Below are 27,297 nucleotides of genomic sequence, written 5' to 3'. Positions count from 1 at the left end.
GAGCCCATTTCTTTTGGACAAGGACACTATATCAAAAGCTACGCTTTCAGAAAGAACTTGACGAGAGAAGATGAGATGACTGCAGGCTCGGAATTTGGTTTCCAGTGGTGAAATTTTGTGTATCTCTCTTGTCACATCATCCCATGGACTGCCAGCGCTCTTTTTGCCACTGACAACGAAGTGATTGTTATTGTTGTTGTTTAGTCATTAAGTTGTGTCTGACTCTTTGCAACCCCATGGATTGCAGCACACCAGACTCCTCTGTCCTTCACTATCCTCCCAGAGTTTGCTCAAATTCATGTCCATTGAGTCGGTGATGTTAGCTAACCACCTCATCCTCTGCCGAAAACAGGGTGAGGAGTGCCATTAAATTCAATTAGAGAATGAATCCAGAAAACCCAGAATCAATTCAGAAAACTCATCCTGAAGATTTTGTTCCTCTGGAAAGACTTCAAGTACCCAAACCTGAATTAGTTTCCTATTTTTCCTATAACCAACTGTCACACACTTAGTGGCTTAAAACAACACAATTTTATTTTCTTAACAGTTTTGAAAGTCAGAGATTCAACATGGGTCTCATGGACTAAAATCAAGATATTGGCAGAGCTGTATTCCTTGCTAGCGCCCCTGAGGGAGAATCTATTTCCTTGCCTTTTCCAACTTCTAGAGGCAGCCAGCATTCCTTGACTTGGGTCTTTCTCATGTTACATCTCTCTCTGACCACAGCTGGGAAGGTTCTCTGCTTTTAAGGACCCTTGTGACTACACTGGGCCCACTTGGACAATCCAGGATAATCTCTGCATCTCAAGGTCCAGCCTTAATTGTGTCTGGGAAGCCCCTTTGCTGTGTAAAGTAACATACACACAAGTTCCAGAGACTAGGACGTGGACATCTTGAGGTGGGGTGGGGCATTATCCTGGCTACCAGAGGAAACCCCTCTGAACCTTGGTTTCCTTATCCGTAAAATGAGGATAATAATAGCACCCACCTCCTGAGACGGTTGTGAGAATTAAATGAATTCGTACAAGTAAAGCATGTGGAGAGCGTGCACCCTGTGCTGTTACTACTTCTGGCCTCTGAGATAGCAGTCAGCAAAGCTGCTTCTTCTGGGTTGCAGCAACCTGCAGAAGTCACAGCTTCTTTAATACTGAAGTTTTGATCAGAGAGGAGGGAAAATGTTACTAGGAGAAAAATTAACATTAACTGATGAGGCTTGGATATCTTACTCCTGGGAGCTCTGTGATCTCTTGCCACAGGACAGAACCCAGGGCAAATAACGGTCATTCTGTGAATAACAGAAACCCATATTTTATTGATCTGCAATCATAGAGATGAAGTTTGCAAAAAAAAAGTCACATATGATTTTTTAAACTGATAGCTACCACCATCCCCTGCAAAAAAATAATTGGCGTGCTAACAGGTTGAGCTAACATGCTCTGTGCCTTGGTGCAGGAATGGCTTCCTTCCCTCCAGCCACAAATACCGTGATCCCAAAGGCTGCTGGGAGCTGTCTGTAACTGCGTCACGTGAGAAATGGACTCCTGTGGTTGAAGGGAGACCAAGCTGAGAGGGATGTTTCAGTTTTGATGCCAGCTTTCAGGAAGGTGAAGAGATAGGAGTTGAATAGATTTTGTAGCACAACCTGATTAAATTAAAGGTCTGGCAAATAAGTCCTATAAGAAAAAGTTAAAATAATTGGTTTCATTTGCCAGGAAAAGACAAGACTAAGCGATGAGCTAATCTTCCATGTTAGATGAAAAGGTTTTAAATGAGGAAGATATAGTCCTTCTGCTTTCCGTACCCACAGAGGATTAAAGGGAGAAACAAAGCAATGGGTAAAACCTTGAGTTGGAACAGGAGACACTTGTATTTATTTAGAAAAGACTCCATGAGTAAAATGCAATCCTGAAAGTAGTGAAATCCCCAACTTTCGTCATTTTTAAGAAAAAAAAAAAAACTAGTGCTGATATTTTTATTTGTCCAATGTAAACATTCATATTTATAATTTCAGTCCAGAGATACTGTCTCTTTGGGGGAAAGAAAAGAGCTTTGCTTCAGCTATCTTGTTGTTGATCAGTCACTAAGTCATATCTGACTCTTTGTGACCTCATGGACTGCAGCACACCAGGTTTCCCTGTCCTTCACTATCTCCCTGAGTTTGCTCAAATTGCGTCAATGATGCCATCCAACCATCTCATCATCTGTCGTCCCCTTCTCCTCCTGCCCTCAATCTTTCCCAGCATCACGGTCTTTTCCACTGTGTCAGCTCTTCGTATCAGGTGGCCAAACTATTGGAGCTGCAACATCAATCCTTCCAATGAATATTCAGGATTGATTTCCTTTAGGATGGGCTGGTTTGATCTCCTTGTTGTCCAAGGGACTCCCAAGAGTCTTCTCCAGCACCACAGTTCAAAAGCATCAATTCTTTGGTGCTCAGCCTTCTTTATGATCCAACTCTCATACTTGTACATGACTACTTGAAAAACCATAGCTTTGACTACAAGCACCTTTGTTGGCAAAGTGATGTCTCTTCTTTTTAATATGCTGTTTAGTTTTGTCATAGCTTTCCTTCCAAGGAGCAGTCACCATTCACAGTAATTTTGGAGCCCAAGAAAATAAAAATCTGTCACTGTTTCCACTTTTTCCCCATCTATTTGCCATGAAGTGATGGGACAGGATGCCATGATCTTAGGTTTTTGAATGTTGAGTTTTAAGACAGTTTTTTCACTCTCTTCTTTAACCTTCCTCAAGAGGCTGTTTAGTTCCTCTTCACTCTCTCTTTAGAGTGGTGTAATCTGCATTCCTGAGGTTGTTGATATTTCTCCTGGCAGTCTTGATTCCAGCTTGTGATTCACTCAGCCTGTCATTTCACATGATGTACGCTGCATATAAGTTAAATAAGCAGGGTGACAATATACAACCTTGACGAACTTCTTTCCCAATTTTGAACCAGTCCATTGTTCCATGTCTAGTTCTAACTGTTACTTCTTGAAGTATACATAGGTTTCTTAGAAGACAGGTAAGGTGGTCTGGTAGTCCCATCTCTTTAAGAATTTTCCAAAGTTTGTTGTGATCCACACAGTCAAAGGCTTTAGCATAGTCAGTGAAGGTAGATGTTTTTCTGGAATTCCCTTGCTTTCTTTATGACCAATGGATGATGGCAATTTAATTTCTGGTTCCTCTGCCTTATCTAAATCCAGCTTGTACATCTGGAAGTGCTGAAACTTAGCTTGAAGGATTTTGACCATAACCTTGCTAGCATGTGAAATGAGTGCATTTCTATGGTAGTTTGAACATTCTTTGGCATTGGCCTTCTTTGGGATTAGAATGAAAACTGACCTTTTCCAGTTCTGTGGTCACTGCTGAGTTTTCCAAATTTCCTGACATATTGAGTGCAGCACTTTAACAGCATCATCTTTTAGGAATAGTTCAGCTGGAATTCCATCACCTCCACTAGCTTTGCTCATAGTAATGCTTCCGAAAGCCCACTTGATTTCACACTCCAGAATGTCTGGCTCTAGGTGAGTGATCATACCATCATGACTATCCAGGTCATTAAGATCTTTTTTGTATAGTTCTGTGTATTCTTGCCCCCTCTTCTTAACCTCTTCTGCTTCTGTTAGGTCTTTGCCATTTCTGTCTTTTGTTGTGCCCATCTTTGCATGAAATGTTCCCTTGGTATCTCTGATATTCTTGAAGAGATCTCTAGTCCTTCTCATTCTATTGTTTTCCTCTATTTCTTTGCATTGTTCACTTAAGAAGTCTTATCTCTCCTTGCTACTCTCTGGAATTCTGCATTCAGTTGGGTATATCTTTCCATTTCTCCTTTGCCTTTTACTTCTCTTCTTTTCTCAGGTGTAAGGTCTTCTCAGACAACTTTTGGGTATCTTAAGGACCTCAAAAAAGAAAAAAAACACTAAAAAAAAAATTGAGCGTTCAAAATTACACTAGAGTTTTCTTAAAGGAAGGAAAATTTTAGACATTCAGTCAATTAATACTTATTGAATACTCAGTTTATTAGACATTAGGTCTGTTTTTTGGGAAACTATTGATAATAAATTTGACGTGTAATGGACTCATTAATTCCAAAAATACTTATTGAGTGACCAACTGAGTGCCGGGTGCTGGAGGCAGAAAAGGTTCCTGTTCTTACAGAGCTGATGTGCTGTTGTAGACAGACAAGAAACACATAAGCACATGGACAGGTCATGGTTAAGACACTCTACCGTTGCCACCTGAAGCCGAGGTTGTGATAGGATGACTAGGTGACTGTTAGAACAGTGTGATGTAGGAAGACCTCTCCGAGGGACTGAGTGACTAGGAGTCATCGTGCAAACAATGGCTCAGGGAAAGCACATTCCAGGCAGGGCCAACTGTCAGTGCAAAGGCCCAAAGGCAAGAGCAGCCTGAGAACCAAAAAGAACTGAAGTGGGGCAGTGGGGACGCCGTTGTAACTACTGCAGGTGGACCATCCATGAGCCAGCCGTACACGATGATGAGGTCCCAGAGTCTTAAGCAAAGGAATGACTAGGTCTAAATTACATTTTTACTACATGTACCATCCTGGATGAATCTTATAATGCACAGTGAAAAAAAACAAATGAGTGAAAGTAAGTATATGACTCCACTTGTATAAAGGACAAATGTGCAAAAATAAATGGTGTCATTTGGGAATACATAGAAATGTAATTAAAGAAAATGAATGGTAAACACAAAATTCAAAGTAGTGGTTCCTGGGGAGGTCACAGAAGGAGGGGAGAGCAACTGGGAAGGGAAGACTTCACAGAGACTGATGGGTTCTAGTTCTCAGGTTGGGTAGAGGGCACAGTGGTATTTGTCATAACACTGTAAATACTTAATATGTATATCATACAAGTAATGAGTCTCTATGAATGAAATAGTTCATTATCCAAATTGCATTTTTAAATGAATCCTCTTGTTGCTCAATGGCTGGATGATAAAGAGACAGGAGTCAAATCAGAGACGAAGTAGAAGCTATTACAGTAGTCAGAGAGGATGGGGAGAGGGAGGGAAAGAGAGGACTTTTCAGCTTGTGCAACAGGGCACCTCCTGAGGGGGTGGGGGCTCAGGCGGAACAGGCAGAGAAGCTAGGCAGTCATGAATTAAGTGTTGGCCAAACCAGTGAAGAAAATGTGTATTGAGTCCTGGTTTCCATACTATCAGCTACCCCTTGGGCATAAGCAAAGTATTATAGATAGTGGTGTATTATTTTTGTAACAGGAGTCAAACTGTGTTTCCAGGGGCTTCCCTGGTGGTCCAGTGGCTGAGACTCTACGCTTAGTGCAGGGGGCCGAGTTCAATCCCTGCTCGGGGATCTAGACCCCACTTGCTGCAATGAAAGATCCAGCATGCTGCAACTAAGACCCCACACAGCCAAATAAATAAATATATTAAAAAAGAAGAAAAAAACTTGTTTCCAGAACCACAAAAAAATAGTCTTCTAAATGTTGTACTATTGATTCTTTATTTTTGTTATCACTGGAATGAGCCATAACAATTCAACCTTGTTGATGGAGAGGAGGGAAAGAACGAGTTAAATGTTGGGACTTCTCTGGCAATCCAGTGGTTAAGACTCCACACTTCTACTGCATGGTATACGGATTCCATCCCTGGTCAGGGAGCTAAGATCCTACATGCCCCGTGGTACAGCCCCTCTCCCTCAAAAAGATTTAACTGTTGCCCATATTCATATGATACGGCTGTTGAACATGCACGTGGGAACGTCTGGTAGACGACTGGGTAAATGAGACTGGAGTTGCAGGGGGACCTGGAGATCTAGAGCTGGGTGTCATTGCCCTATAGGTGGTGGTAGAACTCAGTGTGGATGGCTAAGGCTCCTTATGTTGTTCTCATATATTTAGAATAGTCCTTGGGAACTCTAGTCACCCTCAACTCTCATATGATAATTGTTGCAAAATCAAAAAGACAAGTGTGGCATTCTGAAGACTTTGTGTAGAATAATTTAAACTTTTCTCTTCCTATTTCCCTTTCTAGATTTTGGAAATATTAATTTTCTGCATTCTCCTGTATTTTCATAAAAGAAAAGGAATGAAACACATTGTGATTCTGCTAACCCTGGTGGCACTCCTAGGTAAGGATATGTTTTATTTTCTAATTCTCTAATCTAGCCATGCTAAGTCGTAAAGGAGTTTAAAGGAGAAATATTTGAGCATTCTGTTCTTTCTCATTGTTTCTACTTTTCAATTCTGATCTATAGAAAGAAACTCTCAGTTATGCCAATTATACTTTGCATGTCCATTGCTACAATGGATGTGTGGTTTTTTTTAATATATTTAAGGAATTTTACTTCTTGATCATTCTCTTTGCTCTCTGACAATTTGAGGGGGTTTTCGCAGTAAATAATTAAAGAAACAACTGAATCAACCCAATTGAAACTTTTGTATCAGAAATGAACTATCAAAGCCTACCCTGTTTACATTTTTTTAAGAAAATTTTAACACATGGTTAATATGAAACACAAATATAAGCAGTATGATTTTCTTTTTTTGTTATTTATTTATTTTTGGCTGCGTCAGGTCTTAGTTGAGGCATGCGGGATTTTTCATTGTGGTATGCAGGCTCAGAACATGCGGGTTGTCTAGCTGATGCCTGTGAGCTCAGCGGATGAGGCACACAGACTTAGTTGCCCCGTGGCGTGTGGGATCTTAGTTCCCCAAACAGGGAATCGAACCCATGTCCCCTACATCAGAAGGCAGATTCTTAACCACTGGACCACCAGGCAAGTCAGTGATTTTCTTAAATACAACATTTCTCTCACTCATTTACCTACCCATTTCCTTTTTTCCAGATATACCTTATAAGATTTGAAAACTGATGCCTACGTAAGCCCTGTCTATATTTTAAAATCTATTTTCCTTCCCCACTCCTCCGTCTCTCTGTCTGTCTCTATTTCTCTCTCTCTCTCATATATGTATCAACACTAGGAGATCTCACTAATCATTTGGGAAATTCCCTTTTTAAAGATTTTTATTTATAATCCTCCTTTTGCCTCTTCTTTGCCAATAACTTGGCCCATCCATCCTGTGTTGTTTGCTCTGACTTTGAATTGGAAGATTTGCATTTGTGGTAGTTACTTATAGAAACAAATTTACTCTACAACACATTTAAGTATGGGTCGATCAAAAGAACAGGAAAGAAACTTTGTTTTCTTCCAAATTACCAGACAGGGAGAACAAAAGCAAACTAAGAGAGAAGATGTACATTACCCAGAAAATATTGAAAATAGGGAATTTTAAATTTTCTTGAAAAAAAAAAGTAAGATAACAGAATTAAGACCACACATATCAGCTTTGATCATAAAGATAAATGGGCTAAGTTTACCAAGTGAAAAAGAAAGATTTCCAAATTGGACTTCAGAAAAATTCCCCTATTGATTTTGAAAAAGATTCTAAACTTGGATTCATCCCGTTTGCTCTGGTTCAGCTCCATAAGGATTATTGAAATAGCATCCTTTCTGATTGGCCCTTGCTGGTCGTGAAATATTTTGACTTCATATATAATTTCATCTAAAGCAAGGTAACTCAGACTGAAAGTGAAAGAAGGCAGAAGGTTGTGAGATTACCATATAAGTTAAAATCAAGGCAGAAGTGGTCAGTGCAACAGAGGGTCCTGGAGGCACCCTCCTGAGGTATGTGTGCCCAGTCACATCTGACTGTTTGCGACCCTGTGGACTGTAGCCCGCCGGGCTCCTCCGTCCGTGGGATGCTCCAGGCAAGAATACTGGAGTAGGTTGCCATGTCCTCCTCTAGGGGATCTTCCCGACCCAGGGATCAAATCCACATCTCCTGAATTGCAGGAGGATTCTTTACCCTCTGAGCTGCCTGGGAAGCCCGATCTAGGTAGAACTGGAACTTAGAAGGGGAGGCCCTAGGGGACTGAGGCCTTCAGTAGACTGGGCAGCAGCTATTTCAGAAAGTACATTAACAGAAATGTAAGTAGAATATTGTTCTTAGCTCATGGAAATAAGTAGACAGAAAAATATGTAAAATTAGAGAAACTGAATCCTTAATTTTGATCTGGCAGCTCTATTGTTGAACTCTAAATCCAGAAAGCAGAGAACATACCTTCTTTCAAGTGTAACATTTATAAAAGCTGATCTTATAATTGGCCACAAAGAAATTTTTGATAAATTCCAGGAAGTTGAAATAGTACAGACCACATTTTCAGATCACAGTGAAAGAAAAGCCGAAAATAATAACAAAAATAGAAACCAGTAATGCCATACCACCTGGGAATGTTAAACACTACACTTAAACTGCAGCTGGGCTGAAGCAGAAACCTCAATTTCATTACAACATTTATTTCTTAAATTATTATGAAAACAATATTAAACCTATAGTTTATGACTAATGCTGTATTCAGAAGGAAATTCATTGCTTTAAATATAAGTCAGTTAAGCGCTCAACTCAAGAAGTCAGGGGAGGGCTTCCCTGGTGGCCCAGTGGTTTGGAATTTGCCTTGCAAAGCAGGGGGTGCTGGTTCAATCCCTGGTCGGGGAAGATCCCACATGTCATGGGGCAACTGAACCCGTGAACCACACTATTAAGCCCATGCTAGAGCCATCAAGTCACAACTGCTGAGCCCACGTGGCTGTACAACAAGAGAAGCCACTGCAGTATGATGCAACTACAAAGTAGCCTCCACTGGCCACAACTAGAGAAAGCCTGAGGAACAGCAACGAAGACCCAGCACAGCCAATAATTAAATAAATAAGTAAGTAAGCAGTCAGGGAGAAAGCACTGAAATAAAGCTGAGGCTAGCAGAAAAGATGGAGAAGGCAATGGCACCCCGCTCCAGTACTCTTGCCTGGAAAATCCCATGGATGGAGGAGCCTGGTAGGCTACAGTCCATGGGGTCGCACAGAGCCGGACACGACTGAAGCGACTTAGCAGCAGTAGCAGCAGCAGCAGAAAAGATCAGTTAGTAAAGATAAAGGCAAAAGTTAACGAAAGAGAAAACAGGAAAGCAACGGACAGGTAAATAAACCCAAGAATCAGTTCTGGTGAAGAACTAGGAATAAACTGAGAAGCCTGACTTTCAAACATGGGTCAGTATAATGTCGGGCAAAAAATGGTACTGTTATAATGATGAAAGTAATACACATCTATTGTTGAGAATTAAGAAAACAGAGAAAGATACCAAGAAAATGTAAAATGTTTTCATGTAAAACATAAAAATCCATGTAGTTGAGCACTGCAGCATGACATGATGGAAGTGTGTCTGGTCCTATGTAGAAGATAGTTTGCCAAGAGATTTCAGAAGAACAGTAATTGTTGCCTGTTAGTGTTTTCCTACAGATACCAGAAGAATGATATACAAAGATTTGTATTCAAGGATATTCATCACAGCTTCATTTTTAATACCAAAAAAAAATGGATACAATATAAATATCCAAGAACGTGGGTTACCAAAATAAAGTATACATTTGTACAAAGGCATACTCTCCAGCCAATAAAAATCATGTTTTAGAAGAATACTTACTGGCACAGAGAATACTTAACGGCAATGGAAAACAGGTTCCTAAGTAATATATATTATATGATTCACATGTTATGATGTATTTGTGCTTAGCAATAGAAAAATAACTACAAGTCTCAAATGTTAAAAATGATTTGAGGATGACTGTTGAGATGGCAGGTGATTTTTATTTTTCTTTCTAGACTTCTCTGTATTTTCCAATTTTCTTTTGAATGAGCATGTATACTTTTATAATTTGAAAAAATGAGTTTAAAGTTTATTCATAATCCCAGTGCCTAGAGATAACCACTGATAGTATTTTGATGTAGTTTCTTCTTTTTTTTTTTTCCTGTGCATATGTAAGTACTTCCTATTTTTATATCTACAGCATTAGAATGATACTGTATTACAATTCAGTATTCCCACCCATCCTCATTAACCATGCTCCCCAGCCACCCCCCTCTCTCATTTAGAACTCAACACCAGCCTAGAAATAACTTGGAGAGTTACAATAAACAGTGATTAATCAGGTAGTGATGGTGCATGCTTTGAAAATACAATGATTAACTGTAGCAACTGATAGTTGGTTTCGCTAAAGAATTCTAGTTTTGTTTTTGTTTTGTATTTAAGTATAATTTAACATCAGATGGTGATTGAATTAGGTGGCCTTTACAGTTCTGAGGTTCTGAGAGGAAGGAACAGTGTGTTCAACTCTTTCTCGGTTAATGATCCGTTTGGGAAACCTGGCTCTTTGGACCACAAGCCCCTCACCACATCATGCTCTAGTTTCAAGCCAAGTGTTTAAGAGGAAATCTAGGTCCCTTGAGAGCTACCCTTATAAACAGAAACCATCCAGTGACATACATTGTCTATAGATATTGTAAATTTCTGGATTAGCTAAAGTATGACTGTGTTCATAATCTATAGAAAATATGGAAAGTGATTGGGTCGAAAACATTTAAGGTAAAGACAGGCCCAGCTGTAAGGGCCTCTTTGTTTAGGTAGAGGGTTTATTTTTAGAATTTATCACCTAGTCTCTTCTGTTAATTATGACTTTTAACAGAGAGAAAATGCCTGATTTGGAAGTATTCCCTGATACCCTTCAAGTCAAAGTATATTTTTAGTTTTTGGAAAATTAAGCTTTTTCTAGTTGGCCACCACCTGTTATTTTAAACACTGTACACACACACACACACACACACACACACACTTTTCAAGAGCTAAAAGGAGTAAAGCTCAGATATATTATGACCAAGTAGATCAAAGGTAGTATTTCTTCATCACATTGCCTTTGACTTACAGATATTTGATATCATGTAAAAATTATTTTTCAACTTTCTGTGGGTTTCAGCTAAATTATGGAATTATATGCAACAGTAATTTCAAGGGACCCAAGACAAAAAGAGAACACTGTCTTCTTCCTGCAGAAAAACTATGTTTCCAGAAAATGCTTCCTTGCTGTCATATTGACAGAACCTTATCAAGTCACTTTTTCTTCACTGATATTTGGAACCTATGTTCTCCTAGAGATAGGTTCTTCTTCAACATAGAAAATAAACAGACATTGCTTATGTAAATCTTAGACTTCTGGTTGACTCTGAGAAATGAATACTCAGCTCTGTGCTGTACCATGTGTCTGTCTCTGTAAAAAAATATTTTCAGTGAAACTTCTAAGCCTTTACTAACAAAAGGGCTCGACAAGCATTGTTGTACAGTAGAAACCAATACAACATCATAAAGCAATTATCCTCCAATTAAAAAATTAACAGAAAGTTTAACAGAAGGGCTCACAGGTTGACTTTAGTACAACTCTTAATAAACTCACTGAGTGAGTTGCTTTTCACTTTCCAGTCTTCTCATCTATTTGGCGTTAAGTCTTTTCAGTATAGTCTAGTGGTTATTTTCCCATTAACGTCACATGGGCCGTCTGCCTGTTCTTATCTCCTCCCTTCATGGTTTTTCTCCTTTCTGTCTACTAGTAATTATAGCCTCCGCAGCATCCTTTCAACAGTGAGAGCTGGGAAATAAGCCTCTTGCCCCAAAGATAAGAAGCACGTTGACTTAAGCAAATGGAAAGCCCAGCAGAGCTTGAGCAACAAGGCTACTGCTTGCCCTGCGTCTCATTCCTCCCTACACCTCTCACAGCAGCCTTCATTCTTAGAGCATACCAGGAATATTGACTACTCTACCGTGTAAATTTAAGATATTTATTTGTAATTCTCTCTCAACTATGAATTTTATTTGGGTTTTGTGTTTTCTTTTTCAGCCTCGGTGACTGTTATTTCCGTAAAAGCCGTCTCAGGCATGATCACTTTTTCTGTGACGGATAAAATGCAACTAACTTATCCAATCTTCTATATCATGTGTATCATCATGATAGCATCTTGTGTTTTCCAAGTCAAGTAAGTTAGCTCCTGCATACTCACTGATCTTTCAACATTCCTGTGCTTCTCTAAGCAGTAATCTGTATTGGCTTCAGATGATAATTAAAATTAGCTGCAACTGACTTCTAAGGGTGAGGGGTCTAAGCTTATCCTCAGCCAATATGCCTGGCTTTATCCTTCACATCCAATAATGAGTTTTTGCGAAGCTTTGCCTCCACATTTTGTGAGTTCTAAAGTGTGGCCATAATCCAGCTAAGTGCACTTTGATACTTTCCTGATGCTCTTCTGCTTGTAATTAATATCCATCATACACAGGTTGTCATTAGCAATAAATCAAAGGGGCAGGTCCACATCAAGGATTTCATTCTAAATATGGAAAATACATGAACCCTTCACCTTCATCTCTTAGCTCATACTCATTAATTGCCCAGAGATGGACAAAACCAGACATTTGGCTGGGAGGGAAATCCTTTCTCCAAAACTTTGCATCTTTAGCCAGAATTTTCTTTGCACCCATGGGATTGCAGAATGATTGTTTTATGTTTCTCTTGGGGCCTCACAGTGGCAACATGGAACGTTTCTAATTTCTGCTCTTCTCTTCCCTCACCTCCATCGGCTCCAATCACTTCCCCTCCATTTCACACTGTGATTTTGCCTTCAGCTGCTGGATTCTTCTGAGTCTACCCCCTAAGCTTTTTGTTTACTCTAAAGTGCTATGCAAGAGCACCAGCCGGGAAATCAGAGCCCAAACCTTGAAGAGAGTGGTTCCTGCCTTAGGTGCTGGAAGTCAAGTGTAATTGTTACGGGTTGACTATGGACTCTGTTACAAGGAGTGTGTTACTGGAGAAATCCAATGTCCTGTCACTGTTTTGTGTGTCATAAACAAACTGTTTCTTTCATTTGTTTATCAGATCAAGTGTATTTCTAATACTTGCGTCTTGCTATTTTGCTTCATCTCTCTTCTTCTGAATTAATCAGTACTGTTATAATAGCTTTCAGAATTGAGTGATTAGCATCCTTAACTTGAAACTCTTGCTTCGTGCATTTAAAAGCCAGATACAATTGAAGGTAAACTACATTCCTGTCTCCCTTGTTTCAGTCCCTACACCTTTCACACTAGAACTCTGTGACCACAGTAGAACTGTGCAACTGTGGTTCTCAGCCCTGCCTGCCCATTACAATTATATTACCTGAGGAGGTTTGTTTGTACATGTACGTGTATACTTACATGCCTGTATACCTGCATATGTGTGTATACCTGCATGCATGTATACACACACACACACACACACACAAAGGAGCACTTGGATTCTACCCACAAATTTGATCTCCCAATTGCTCTAGAATAGGACCTAAGCATTAGTGCTGTTTTGAGTGTCCAGGTGATGCCAGTGCAGTGCACTGCTTCAGAAAAGGTCTAGTCCCTGTCAGGGCCGCAGCGCGCCGTTGTGGGAACCCGAACCCTGTTGGCAACCAGAGTGGGAAGCCAGCCTCCCACATATGCTCTGCAGCTGGAGGGCTGAGCATTGTTTTTGAAACCTTAAACATTCCTTTGCTTCTCCATCTTCTCTTTTGGCACGTGGCATGTCAAGGGATAGCTAGACCATTCCCCAGATATGATATTTAACAGATTCTAGGGTCTATCCTAATGAATCAGCCCCAGTATGATACCGGTCCAGCAGCTTGAATCGCTTCCAACTCAAACTTCTGTGGCCTCTGAAGATGATTAATTGCTTTTCATTGTTACTGTTGTTGGTTTAAACAGACCGTAAAACCTGACATCTGATCTCATACATCAGATGCATATAAGCTATGACTGCTGATTGGAAATGCCCTTTCATTGCACTTCCTTTCCCTTTGTAGTCGCAGCTAAAGAACATGCATTACTCATTGTTATTGTTAACTTATTGTTGAGCATCTCGTAAAGACAGAGCTTCAGTACGTGTCTTCTGCTCTAGGCTCCTGAATCAAGCCACGAAACTCTACAACACAGCGACGGTGGTGCCTGTTAACCATATTTTCTTTACCATCAGTGCCATTATCGCAGGTGAGTTTGGGCTTTCTACACTTAGGTGACTCTACCCCTACAACAAGCATAAATGAAGTCTCGCTCAGAGTAATAAGGAAATCAAAGAATCTTTGGTTAGAAGGGATAAATAGCCCAAATCCTCCTAGCCACCACCCAGTGTCTGAATTTCTTCCATAGCATCCTCTAGGAGAGGTTATCCTACTTTGCGTGAACATCCCCCAGAGCTTTCTGTTCCCAGAGGCAGCTCAGTCCCAGTTTGAATCACTCAACATATTTGGAGAGCTCTAATCATTAGAAGTACTGCCTTGTATTGGAGCTGAAATTAGCCTCCCTGTGAATTCAAGAAGCTCATCTTAGTTCTGCTTTCTGAAGTCTTCTCTTTGTCAGTCCTTCTGATAATCAGAGCAGCGGGAGGGTCCTCTTGTGTCCTGTCTCTGGGTCAGACATCCCCAGTTCCATGACTCTTCTCTCCCTGGCCTTCACCACCTGCATCAGAGAGGGGGGTCCAAAAATGAATCCAGCGTTGCACAGAAGGCCAGACAGACAAGAATAGGAACTACTACCTTTGCAGTTATGGCCTCTGTTTTCCTACTATTGCAGTTCTTGTCTTTCTATGGACAAGAATGTCCATAGAAATGTCTAAATATGTCAGACACAATACTATTACAAAAATATAAGTCTGAAACTTGGTCCAAGCAAAAATACGGTAGATTCAGGTATATCACCACCCCACTCCAGTACTCTTGCCTGGAAAATCCCATGGATGGAGGAGCCTGGTAGGCTACAGTCCATGGGGTCGCTAAGAGTCGGACACGACTGAGCAACTTCACTTTCACTTTTCCCTTTCATGCACTGGAGAAGGAAATGGCAACCCACTCCAGTATTCTTGCCTGGAGAATCCCAGGGACGGCGGAGCCTAGTGGGCTGCCGTCTATAGGGTCACACAGAGTCGGACACGACTGAAGTGACTTAGCAGCAGGTATATCACTCCTAAGTTTGGTACTGGTATACCTTAGTTCTTTAGCTTATTGGATGTATTTTCTACCTGGTTGTATTGGGACTTCATTTCCCCATGCAGAATTTATGTATTTTGGAGGTAATGAGGGATTATTTTTACCTAATGGTTATGTCCTTTTTATTTCATGGCAAATAGTGTTCCTACCAGTGGGAAATTTTTAAATGTAATTAATTAACTTTTCATTTCCGAAAATTGAACCTTACTTTTAAAGAGAAAGGTTATATCTGAAGACGTCTAATTTTTTTGCATTTTTGACAAAAGAAAGTAACAAAAGACTGTATACTTATGTGCCCTAGAATTATTGATTAAGGAAAAAAGCAAGGCCAGAAACAGTTAGAGGCATGACATACAGCATAATAGTTAAAATTACTGTGCTAAAGATGTGTAAAACATATAGTTCCCCTGAAAGGAAAGTTTTGTGAGAGGATCAACAGGGCAGAATCTGAATACTTAGCACACTGATGAATACTTAGCACACACTCACACAATCAATGAGTCAGGGAAGCTGGAACTTTCCAGGAGTGATAACAGTTCATCTGTTACTGAAGTATGGAATGGAGGTGAAGCTTCTTGACTTCTCCTCTTTGTCCCCGTCAAAAAGTATAGCTTAAAATTAAAATGCTGCTGCTGCTGCTAAGTTGCTTCAGTCGTGTCCGACTCTGTGCAACCCCATAGACAGCAGCCCACCAGGCTCCGCCATCCCTGGGATTCTCCAGGCAAGAATACTGGAGTGGGTTGCCATTTCCTTCTCCAGTGCATGAAAGGGAAAAGTGAAAGTGAAGTTGCTCAGTCGTGTCCGACTCTTAGTGACCCCATGGACTGTAGCCTACCAGGCTCCTCCGTCCATGGGATTTTCCAGGCAAGAGTACTGGAGTGGGGTGCCATTGCCTTCTCCGAAAATTAAAATGAGATACCATATTTTGTCTGCTAAATTAGTAAAGCTTTTTTCTTTCTACTGCAATAAGCAATGCTGACACGGCTAAAGTGTTGCAGGCACTCTTGTGGAGTCGGGTACCAGGGGGTACCACCTTCCTAGAATTGAGTTTCATAGTTTTTATCAAGAGCCTTAAAAATGTCTCTCCTCTTTGATCCTGCAACTCAAAAACAAAAAACAACCCAATTAAAGAATGGGCAAAGGACTTGAGACATTTCTTCAGAGATGTCCAACTGGCCAACAAGTACATGGAAAAATGCTCAATATCACTAATCATTAGAGAAATGCAAATTGAAACCACAAATCACCACACATCAATTAGAATGGCTACTAGCAAAAACAAAACAAAAACATAAAATAACAAGTGTTGGCAAGCATATGAAGAAATTGGAACCCTTGTGCACTGTTAGTGGGAACATAACATGGTATAGCCACTATGGGAAACACTGTGGCAGTTCTTCAAAAAATTAAATATAGAATTACCATATGATCCAACAAGTCTACTTCTGGGTGTATGTCCACAAGAATTGAAAGTAGGGACTCAAACAGATATTTGTACACCTAGGTTCATAACAGCATTATTCACAGTAGACAAATGGCAGAAGCAACCTAAATTGACAAATGAATGGATACAGAAAGTGTGGTATATACATACAGAGGAATATTATTCAGCCATCGAAAAGGAAGGGACTTTTGATACATGCTACAACATGGGTGAACCTTAAGAAGGACATTATCTAACTGAAACAAGCCAATCATGAAAGGACAAATGCTGTATAATTCCACTTATATGAGGTATCCAGAGTAGTCAAATTTATAGAAATGGAAAGTTGAGTGGTGATTGCCAAGGGCTGGGGAGGGCAGAAATGGGAATCTGTTTAATGAATATAGAGTTTGTTTTACAAGATAAAAAAGTTCTGAAAATTGGCTGCACTCCAATGTGAATACAGTTGGCCCTCTATATCCACATTTCTGCATCTATGGATACCACCAATAGAAGATAGACTATATCCCCTCTCCCCCCAAATTCCAGAATGTTCCAGAAAGCAAAAATTTAATTTGCCAAGTGATAGCAACTATTCACATAGCATTTATATTGTATTAGGTATTATAAGTAATCTAGAGATGATTTAAAATATTTGTGGAGGATGTGTATAAGTTATATGCAAATATTATGCCACTTTATATAAGGGACTTGGGCATCCTCAGATTTTAGTATCCACTGAGGGGTCCTACAACCAAATTCTGTGTATACTGAGTGGTGACTGTATACTTAACACAACTGAACTGTATACTTTAAAATGTTTAGGATGGTAAATTTTATGCTATGTATGCATGCATGCTTGCATGTTCAGTCATGTCCAGCTCTTTGCGACTCCATGGACTCTACCCTGCCAGGCTTCTCTGTCCATGGAATTTTCCAGGCAAGAATACTGGAGTGGGTGGCCATTTCCTTCTCCAAGGGATCTTCCTGACCCAGGGATGGAACCTGTGTCTTTTGCATCTCCTGCATTGGCAGGTGGATTCTTTACCACTGCATGACCTGGGAAGCGACTATTATTGTGTGTATTATGTGTATTTTACTACAGTTTTTGAAAAATTTTTACTCTTGAAGACAGAAATTCCTCTTTAAGCGATGACAACAACAACAGCAACAAAAATCCTAAAATACCGGGGAAAAAACATGTGCAAAGAAGTTTATTAACATCACAAAAGCAAAAGCGTTTGAAGCAATTTAAAATGTCCTTCGAGAAATGAATATTATGGGGCACCAGCTTAGAATAACAAAACATTCAAATGACTTCAAGGACATGTGTAATCACAGGGAAAAATGCTTCAGCAATGTTGATTCACTCAGCAAATATTCACCAGAATGGGACATGGCTTCTTCCTGCAGGAAGTGAGGAGACAGACCTCAGGCTGAGGAAGCCCCTGTCCTGGTCTCTGTGGCACCTGAGAGACTCTCAGTAAATACTTGTCGACAGGATAGCAAGGCTAACACCACACACACAAATGTGATTCCAGGTAGTAGATAATTAAAAGATAACTTATTTAGGGCTTCCCTGGTGGTCTGGTGACTAAGAATCCACCAGCCAATGCAGAGGACACAGGTTTGATTCCTGGTCTGGGAAGATTCCACAGGGCAACAAGGCCCACGTGCCCCAACTACTGGAGCCCACACACTCTAGAGCCTGTGCTTGGCGAGAAGAGAAGCCACCGCAATGAGAAGGCCGTGCACCGCAACTAGCGAGTAGCCCCTGCTCGCCGCAACTAGAGAAAGCCCACGTGCAGGGCTTTAAATACATAAAATTTAAAACAAACAAAAAAGGTAGCTTATTTAGTAAAAAAAATTAAAAAAAAGTCTGTGAAGGCTTTGGGAACTACCGGCCCAAAGGGAATCATTGATACTAAAAGGAGAGCTCTCTGGAATAAAGGATAGATGCACATTTCCCCTCACCCAGAAGGAAAGACCAGCAGAGGGAGATGGGAGAGGGATTGGCAGGGAGAGATGGAGCTCGAGCAGCACGTTAGCATCCTCCAGTGCACACGTGAGCCCGTGACCAGAGCCACAGACCGCAGGGTGACGCCAAGGCTGACAGCACGGGGAGTGGCTGGCCTGAAGTGCGAGTGCTGTGTGAAAGGCCCAGCGTCCACCCAGACGCTCAGGTCAGGCTTGCTGACCCCCAGCTTACACAGCTGGAGGTGGGAAATGTCACTCTTCCTGCATGTTCCAGTGGGACAAATCTTGGACTGGATAAAAAATTTCTGTTGGCAAAAGCTATGTTATATGATGCCAATTTTATAATCATGATACTTACATTATGTAAAGCCTACAAATCTGTGTTCTTTGGAGTTATTGAAAATGTTAGTATCACATGCAAATATTTTTTAAACTAAGCTAATGAATGTGCATTTTTAGGGCTTCCCTGGTAGCTCAGTGGTAAAGAACCCACCTGCCAATGCAGGAGATGTGGGTTTGATCTCTGGGTCAGGAGAGTCCCCTAAAGAAGGAAATGGCAGCCCACTCCAGTATTCTTGCCTGGAAGAATTCCATGGACAGAGGAGCCTGGCGGGCTACAGTCCATGGGATCGCAAAGCTAAGTAGGACATGACTTAGCTAAGCAGCAACAACTGGATGTGCATTTTAAGGGTAACTATTTACTTAGAAAAAAATAATATAGTAATTTGAAAAACAATATGTAGCTATTGTAAATATTCTTACCCTAAAATTAATTTTGTCTTCTGTCACTATGGTAGGTATCATATTTTATCAGGAGTTCTTTGGTGCGGCTTTTCTCACTATATTTATATATCTTTTTGGGTAAGTAAATGTCTCAGAAGTAAGGTATGTGGAATCCTATTACTTTTACGTGAGACTTTTGGCACTGGACCTGAGGCATGGAAAATTGGAAAATAATATAAGAAACATCAGTTTCCCAAGCTCTTAAAAGAAGCATATTTTTCAACTTAACACCCTACCCAGAGCTCAGTGTCTTTGTGATTTAAATATCTCTGTGAGGGATCTGGAACACGGGGGATTTTCAGTTCCAGCCAAAGTCAAGGTAAATCAAAGGCCCTTGTAGCGACTCCACCTTTTTATACTCAGTCAGACCTGTCCCAGCCTTAGGAACCCTTAGGTTAGATCTCAATCAGGGAACCACAGATGCATCTAGGATCACCTAGGATGCAAGGCCAAGACTGGGGCAGATCTCTGCCTTGAGACCTAATAACATCAGATTGGTGCCATCCCTCTCTTGGGTCGAGGTGCCCAGCTTTAACCCTGCCTAGGAATTTTGCTGGACAATCACTGCTGGTATTCTGGCAAATAGAGAGTAGAACCTTGACAGAATATCACCAATGTATTGATTCTTCCATTGGTTCCCACCTGGAACCCTCTGAATGCTTAGTTGCTTCTTGATGTGGTATTCTGCATGACCATTGTTATGCAAACTTCAGCCCAGACTATTTTCAACATAGAAAGCTATCCTGAAAATTCAATTTCGTGAGATTTTTGGGCGAAGCTAAACTTCTGGGGTCTGGAAACTATGACTATGCTTATGGCCAAGGACAATGAGATTTCTTAGAAAATTAAAGAATAAATTATTTTTTTGCTCGTGTTGCATGCCAGTAATGGGTCTGGGCATGCATGGATAGAAAACGAGACTTAGTGTCTACCCAAAGGGTTTAGAGCCTGAATTAACCTCCAGATGGTAAAAACCTGGGGCAGAGACTTACTGGAAGCTGCCCAGGTCTTGGTTCTGGGGACAAATATTATTGGCTGCAGCAATTAAGACAAGTTCTAGGCAGCTTACCATGAGAAACAGAAGGAACAAAACCGTTGGAATGTATGTCATCATGTACAAGATGGAGTTCAGTTACTTAATACCATGCGTTCAGTTATTTAATACAGTGACCTTGTGTTCTTTATTAACATTATTCTTACAGGTGTTTTCTGTCATTCCTTGGTGTGGTTTTGGTCACAAGAAATCGAGAAAAGGAACGTCTGCCACAGTCTTACATTGATTTTGGAAATGTTCCAGGTAAGATGTATATTCCTTAATTTATAATAGAAAATTTTATCCTACAAATGAATTATTGCTGGTATGATTTCTGGAGTTAAATTAATATAAAACGTAATTCTTACCCTCAGAAAATGTACACTTAATGATGAAAGCAGAGGTGATAGTTTAACTGTAAATGTTAATAATCATTTATTTGACTATCAGTTTTGCACAGAACACTGGGGATAGAAAAGAACCGACCCTGTTTTCTTGATTCGGGCGGTAGTGAGAATTTCCATTTTTGGTTTCTTTAAATTGGAAAAGGGTAGGGAAAGGAGTGGGAATGGCAGGAACAGACCATTGTTGCTTGGAGAATCTTTGAGGGGGATTCTACATCTAAGACCAGAAGCTTAGGAACATCATCCCTTGGGATGCGTGAGGTGGCCCATGCACTGGGTCCAAGAGTGATGTTCTTCTTGGTCACCTGAACATGAAGAGCTTCTTCCCCTCTTCCTCACCTGATTCATCCAGAGGGGTTTAACATGCATCATCATCCCAGCTCTCCACTCCCACTGAGAATAACACTTCTGTGATGTAGACTTGGGACCTCCCTAGTATCTCATATCGTAAAGAATCCACCTGCAATGCAGGAGACCCTGGTCCGATTCCTGGGGCGGGAAGTCCCCTGGAGAAGGGATAGGCTGCCCACTCCAGTATTCTTGAGCTTCCCTGGTGTCTCAGATGGTAAAGAATCCAGCTGCAATGCAGGAGACCTGGGTTCGATCCCTGGGTTGGGAAGGTCCCCTGGAGGAGGGCATGGCAACCCACTCCAGTATTCTTGGCTGGAGACTCCCATGGACAGAGGAGCCTGGAGGGCTACAGTGCATAGGGTCACAAAGAGTCAGATGAAACTGAGCGACTAACACTTTCACTTTCACAACAGAACAGACACAACAGAAGTGATGTCCAGAACAAAGGAAACAGGCTGCTATGTCCTCACTTCCTCCCCTGCTCACCACCCCCAACAATCTCTGGCTTTGCTAGGGGTTTGGGGTGACCCATAGGCTTCTAGATGAAGAGTAGTGATGTTCTCACAGCTTCCTCCACCATGCAGTTAGGACCAAGCCTTTGAAGCAAAAACCATTACAACCTTGTGCCTATGACTGAGAAAACATGGCCCCATGAGTTCTGTGTTCTCTTTCCCATTTGAACCATCTTATCAGCTATGAACACTCAGCACAAGAATCGGCATTCGTGGCAAGGGTGTGCCTTAAAGATGCCTTCTATGGTTAGGGGTTCTTTGGTAGGAAATGAAGCTTATGTACTTTTAGCTCTTTTTCATTTCACACAGTTCTATATGTAGAATCAGTAAGAGCTTTAGAAGCCGTTCTGAAAGACTGTTTTCCTCTGTTGTTACATGCATTAGACTAAACATGAACCAGGAGACAGAACAACGGGGAGAGAGGTTTGCAGATGCACACATGCTTCATGTTAGTCTCCTGACTGGTCCAGCCTGATTTCTGTCCCCAGCGTGGTCATGGGGACAGCACGTGCTCCCCGGGTGGGAAGACAGTTTGCCCATGCGAACAGCCACGATCTTACATCAGGGGCACGGAGCTCTGTGGCCCTTTCTTCCCTGACGTTTATCTCTTCTATTTAGAGAGTGACCACGATGTCCTTTTAAAAAGGAATAAAATGTGGCCTAGATAGAGGAGAAATTATTAAGACTTATTATTCTACAAGAGCTCAAAAGATTCTTTGTGATTATTATCTCCACAGAGAAACAAATGTTGGATAAAATACAACCAGATTCAAGCAGCTTATCCTATGGAACTTTGCCTGATGGAAGTGACTCCATAAAGAGCCCGAGTGGAGAGAAGAAAGGGGTCTGAGATGTTTAGAGGGACGGCTGTGGGCCTGTTATTCAATACCACCTTTTAAAAAATTGCACATGTTCAATTTATGTCAGCTATTTTATGCTGACATGTGCTCGCCTTCGTTTCAGTCCCTGACCCCACCTCCATGTCTTTGGACGATCAGGGCCTTCCTAAGTCAAACCTGTGTTCTAAATCAAGATTCGTGATTCCTTAAAAATTCTTTTAAACTGATCTTCAAAATAGTCTTTACTTAGAGAAGTCTAGGAGATTAAAAGGTCAGTGAATTTCTGTTATCAACCAGGCTGTCTGCTAAGTGCAGACATGGCAGTGCCATGCAGAACTGACTGGGTAGGAAAGCAGCAGTTGGGTGCTTTCAAGCTCCCGTGGACAGGATACGCCTTGCCAGCGCTGACCCCGGGCCGGCTCCCCTCTCTGGCTCCTCATGAGGTCACCTTGGCTGGTGGTCAGGAAGGAAGCAGGTACCACTTGAAATAACGACACTGAGGTATGAATTACAGATGGATTTAACGTTCAGGTATGTGTATTCACACGTTGAGAAATGACCCCTTTTAAACTGTCCACCCCTCCCACTGCCATCAGACTGGTGGAAGGTGGAGTGAGGACTTAAACAGGCATGGGGAGCCTCGGCCTCTGTGGGTACTCCTGACCAGATGCTGATGCTGGGTGTCAGCTGTCAGTCATGTGCAGAGGTTCAAGAGCTTCAGTGACTTCTTGACAAGAAAACTCATCTGCAGATGTTATCTGGCGCTTGCGCGCCAACAGTCCAGCCTGGATCGAAGGCTTTTTAGAAACTGGTTTATGGTTAAAGCTAGGGTTACCATTTTTGCATGGAACGTTTTTAAATTTGTGCTTCTATTTTTTTTTCCCCATAATCAGTTTATAAGAGGATTTTAAACTGCTTTCTAGGAGACAATTGTATGTTATAAATTTGGGGGTGATGATTTATGTGAAGATGATTCAGTGTGTATGCCTGTGTTATCTAGAATGAAGGGTGAAGATTATTCTAGAATTCATGTTATGCCTTACATTGATGGAACATTTTCCCAAGTTTTTAAGACAGAAATATGTGTAAGTTGAAAAGTCATACCACAGGCCTAACTTGACAAATGTATGATACTTAATAATTTTAAAATTTCTTTTATATATAATTATAATCTTTAAGTTACACTGTAAGCGCTGGAGGGCAGAAACCATACTGTGTTTCCATTCCTTTGGTTAAATAACTTAGTAAATATTGGTTGAATACCTAAAAAATAAAATAAAATAAAAAATTGCACATGTTCAATTTATGTCAGCTATTTTATGCTGACATGTGCTCGCCTTCGTTTCAGTCCCTGACCCCACCTCCATGTCTTTGGACGATCAGGGCCTTCCTAAGCTTTGACAGTCTGATGTTTTCATGGAATGTAATTTGAAGTGTTCCCCACACCCTGGACCTCTCTCCCTGGTGATCATCTAACTGGCTAGATCTTAATTAGAGCCTGGCTGCCCAGGCAGGAATGTCACACCAAAACGTGCATTCACAATTTGGCTGCAGAACATGTAGGTTGCTTTTCCCATACAGCTTGCAAGGTCAGTTGCTTTACTTTAAAGAGATGCTTTAGTCCCACAACCTCATTCCTAAGCCAAAGATTTGAAAGCATTCATTTTTCCTTAGACATCTTTTAGGAACCTTCCCATAAAGATTTCACCTTTCTGTTCCCAAATGAGAGTAGTGAATCATCTTTTCTGAAAACTAGCCCTATCATATTTATCCTTTGAAAAGTAAAGGTGTTTTTTTTTTCATAATTAAGCATCTGTGTTTTGACTACACTTATGTCACTCTTTCACTTTCATCTTTCCTTTTTTTAATTGGAGTATAATTGCTATACAGTGTTGTGTTAGTTTCTGCTGTACAACAAAGTGAACTGTACAATGAAGTGAATCAGCTATGAAAGTGAAAGTCGCTCAGTCGTGTCCGACTCTCTGCAACCCCATGGACTATACAGTCCATGGAACTCTCCAGGCCAGAATACTGGAGTGGGTAGCCTTTCCCTTCTCCAGGGGATCTTCCCAACCCAGGGATTGAACCCAGGTCTCCCGCATTGCGGGCAGATTCTTTACCAGCTGAGCCACAAGGGAAGCCCAAGAATCCTGGAGTGGGTAGCCTATCCCTTCTCCAGCGGATCTTCCCGACCCAGAAATCAAACCAGGGTCTCCTGCATTGCAGGTGGATTCTTTACCAACTATATGTATACATATATCCCCTCCCTCCTGAGCCTCACTCCTACCCTCCCACCCCACCCCTCGGGGTCATCACGGAGCACCAAGCTGAGCTTCCTGTGCTTTACAGCATGTTCCCACTAGCTATCTGTTCTACACATGGTAGTGTATATATGTCAATCCTCACCTCCCAATTCTTCCCACCTTCCTCTTCCCCTCCATCCCCCACTGTGTCCATATGTCTGTTCTCTACATCTGCATCTTTATTCCTACCCTGGAAATAGGTTCATCTGTACCATTTTCTAGATTCCACATACAAGCATTAATACACAATACTTGTTTTTCTTTTTCTGGCTTACTTTACTCTGTATGACAAGATTCAAGATCCAGTTTATACCTCATTTGATGATGGGGTATACCCAAACTCGAAGACCTTGGCTGGTGAACTTTTTAAGCTTAAGAAAGGAAAAACTTAAGAATTAGTACCAAAAAATGAATCAGTATCAATTTTTTTAAGTAAGAGCATAGAGCAGTGATGTTTTCTTCAGCGTATGATCCTATCATACTTGAAACTGAAGAGAAACTTCATATCCTATGCCTTTATTTGTTTAGATCTTATAATTCATCAAGTGGGTTTTTAATGTTTTAACTTTCAACGTTAAGTCTCAAAAATCATATTTAAATTTTTAGTGATATTTTCATGAACACTCCATCTTTTCCTCAACTCATTACTTCAAGTTTTAGAATCAAATCCTTCTAGGTGAAAGAACTGTTATGATTAGAGAACTGGATTTCAGCCATTTTCAATCCGCAGACATAGCACACAGCCAGGGGGTCCAGCCTGAGTCTAGTCCAGATGCTTCTGTACCCTGAATGGCTCTTCTGCTGCCATAGACACAGGTCTACTAAGAGACATTTGCAGGTAGAGTCCATAATCATATCTGTTATTATTTATGATCTCCTAATATTGAAATGAGGAGAAAAGAGCTAGCCTTCATTGTAAGCAACATCAAATAATAAGCCCTATCCTTGATGACATTTCAAAACCTTCAGATCACACGCCAGTCCAATACTGTTCCAGCCAGTTGTCTTGCATTTGTTTGGTTGTTTAACTCAGGGCTATTGAAACTGTAGTCTCAGCTGCTTTAGGTCTTTAATCTTTGTTCTTTGTCATGACCTGCACTCCTGACCAGACCAACCAAACCTGGCCACAAAGGTGAGATTCAAATCTATCACTGAAGTATGAGTAATAACCTAGAGCCCATGTCTGGCTTTTGAACTCCTGGTAACAATTCCTGCCATTGTAGAAAATGTCCCATTAATTCAAATAACATAGTCATATAATTTATGGCATGCTTCACTGAATTGGTCCAGCATGTCAGCATTGGAAGGCTCAGCTAAGAAATGTGTCTGGTGTCTTAAACTACATATTTCTGGTGACTCTTAAGACTGGTTTCAAAGATTTGGAAAATAATTAGACAGAAGAGTTTGACTTGAAATGGGACTGTATTTATAGCTACAGCACGTGGTTTTGCACATTGTAGAATTTTGCACTGAGACAAGCATAATGCCAATACTTAGCGGTCGCCAACATTTGTATCTTTTAAAAGTTGTAAGAAATGACATTGACTTATGCACAGTTGGGCAACCCAGAAATGCTTTAGAAGTTTAGGTAACATATAAAATATATTTAGGTAACGTATAAAATATAGTCAGACCTAATTTTACTTTCCATATTGCTCCTCCAAAGTAAGGTGAATAGGAGTTTTAATTGTACCAGCTTGTAAAGAGTTTTTAAATTATGCACCGCGTGACAACAACCAAAGCCAATCCAGTCCTTCTCTTGGCGTTGTGAGTTGGGGACCTTTAGCCAACACTTGGCTCAACTGACTGTCTAGACCAGGGGTCTGTGAAGTCTTCCTGTAACAACACAGAGAGTAAATATTTGGGAGTTTTGTTGGCCATACGGTGTCTGTCACAACCACTCAGTTCTCCCATTGCAGCACAAAAACAGCCATAGACCAGACATAAACGAATGAGCATGGCTGGTGTCAGTAAAACTTTATTGACAAAAGCAGGTGGCCAGTTCGTGGACTATCGTTTTCCAACCCTCAGTCTAGATGGCTCTGCTCTTGCTGTGCAGCTTCTTTCTTACTCCTTGGGCATTCAAGAGTTTGAAAAACAAATTGGATACAATGGGAGTGTTAGCCATCTGTTGATATTTACATTAGGATCTTGTTGCTTATGTAAGACACAAACAGAAGCAATGAGTTCATCACTGGTGCCCGAGTTGTTCTCTCTTGAAGGCAGTGGTTCTTTTGTGAGCACCAATAACTGTACTGGAGGAACCTCTCCAGTCCCACGCTCCAAGTGGATAATTGCTTCATAAACGAGTAGCAGTCACCTCTCATGTAGCGGATTAAAGCAGAGATCCTTACCATCTGATTGTTTTCAGTTTAAATGTTTGCTTGCCCTGTGACTATACTACTTTCGTCACCAGAGTCACTTGAAAAAATAAAAAAATGTCTCAAATAGTGACTTGAGAATGTAGTTTTCAACCCCTCAACCCATCCCCACAAGCTCCTGGAGGTTCTATTTTGTGGCAGAGAAAGAAAGGAAAGAGACAGATTTCATAGATTGATGTCATTTCAGTACTATTGAATGAGTGATGGTGATAATGTGTACGTCTGGCTCCAGAAGAAGCAGGTGCAATGGTGGACATGGCTCAGATGGATAGAACCATTGAGCCAAATTCCTGAAGCCAAGAACCCTCTTTATACTCCCTGTTTCAAAGCACACAGATCATCCAGGGGTGGTGACTATACAGGCTTG

The 27,297-nt window shown here is 41.0% G+C and overlaps 1 protein-coding gene across 3 annotated transcripts in view; it reads left to right on the top strand.

Annotated features, from left to right (window-relative positions):
* Positions 1-23,545, top strand: part of NIPAL2 (NIPA like domain containing 2) — an 81,652-nt gene extending 58,107 nt beyond the window's left edge. For 2 of the 3 annotated variants that reach the window (XM_081505216.1, XM_081505217.1), the window contains exons 6-11: positions 6,016-6,112; positions 11,765-11,900; positions 13,841-13,929; positions 19,122-19,185; positions 20,310-20,404; positions 22,145-23,545. In XM_081505216.1, the coding sequence (XP_081361342.1) occupies positions 6,016-6,112; positions 11,765-11,900; positions 13,841-13,929; positions 19,122-19,185; positions 20,310-20,404; positions 22,145-22,257 (594 nt within the window). In that variant the 3' untranslated portion in view covers positions 22,258-23,545. The remainder of the gene's footprint in view (positions 1-6,015; positions 6,113-11,764; positions 11,901-13,840; positions 13,930-19,121; positions 19,186-20,309; positions 20,405-22,144) is intronic. The other variant, XM_081505218.1, reaches the window with a different exon arrangement.
* The last annotated feature ends 3,752 nt before the right edge of the window (positions 23,546-27,297 follow it).

This window comes from Giraffa tippelskirchi, chromosome 6, assembly GCF_054371585.1.
Source record: "Giraffa tippelskirchi isolate mGirTip1 chromosome 6, T2T-mGirTip1v1.2.pri, whole genome shotgun sequence".
In the NCBI taxonomy this organism is placed as follows: Eukaryota; Metazoa; Chordata; class Mammalia; order Artiodactyla; family Giraffidae; genus Giraffa; species Giraffa tippelskirchi.
Note: the sequence above shows the minus strand (reverse complement) of the source record. Positions and strands in the feature narration are given on the sequence as shown.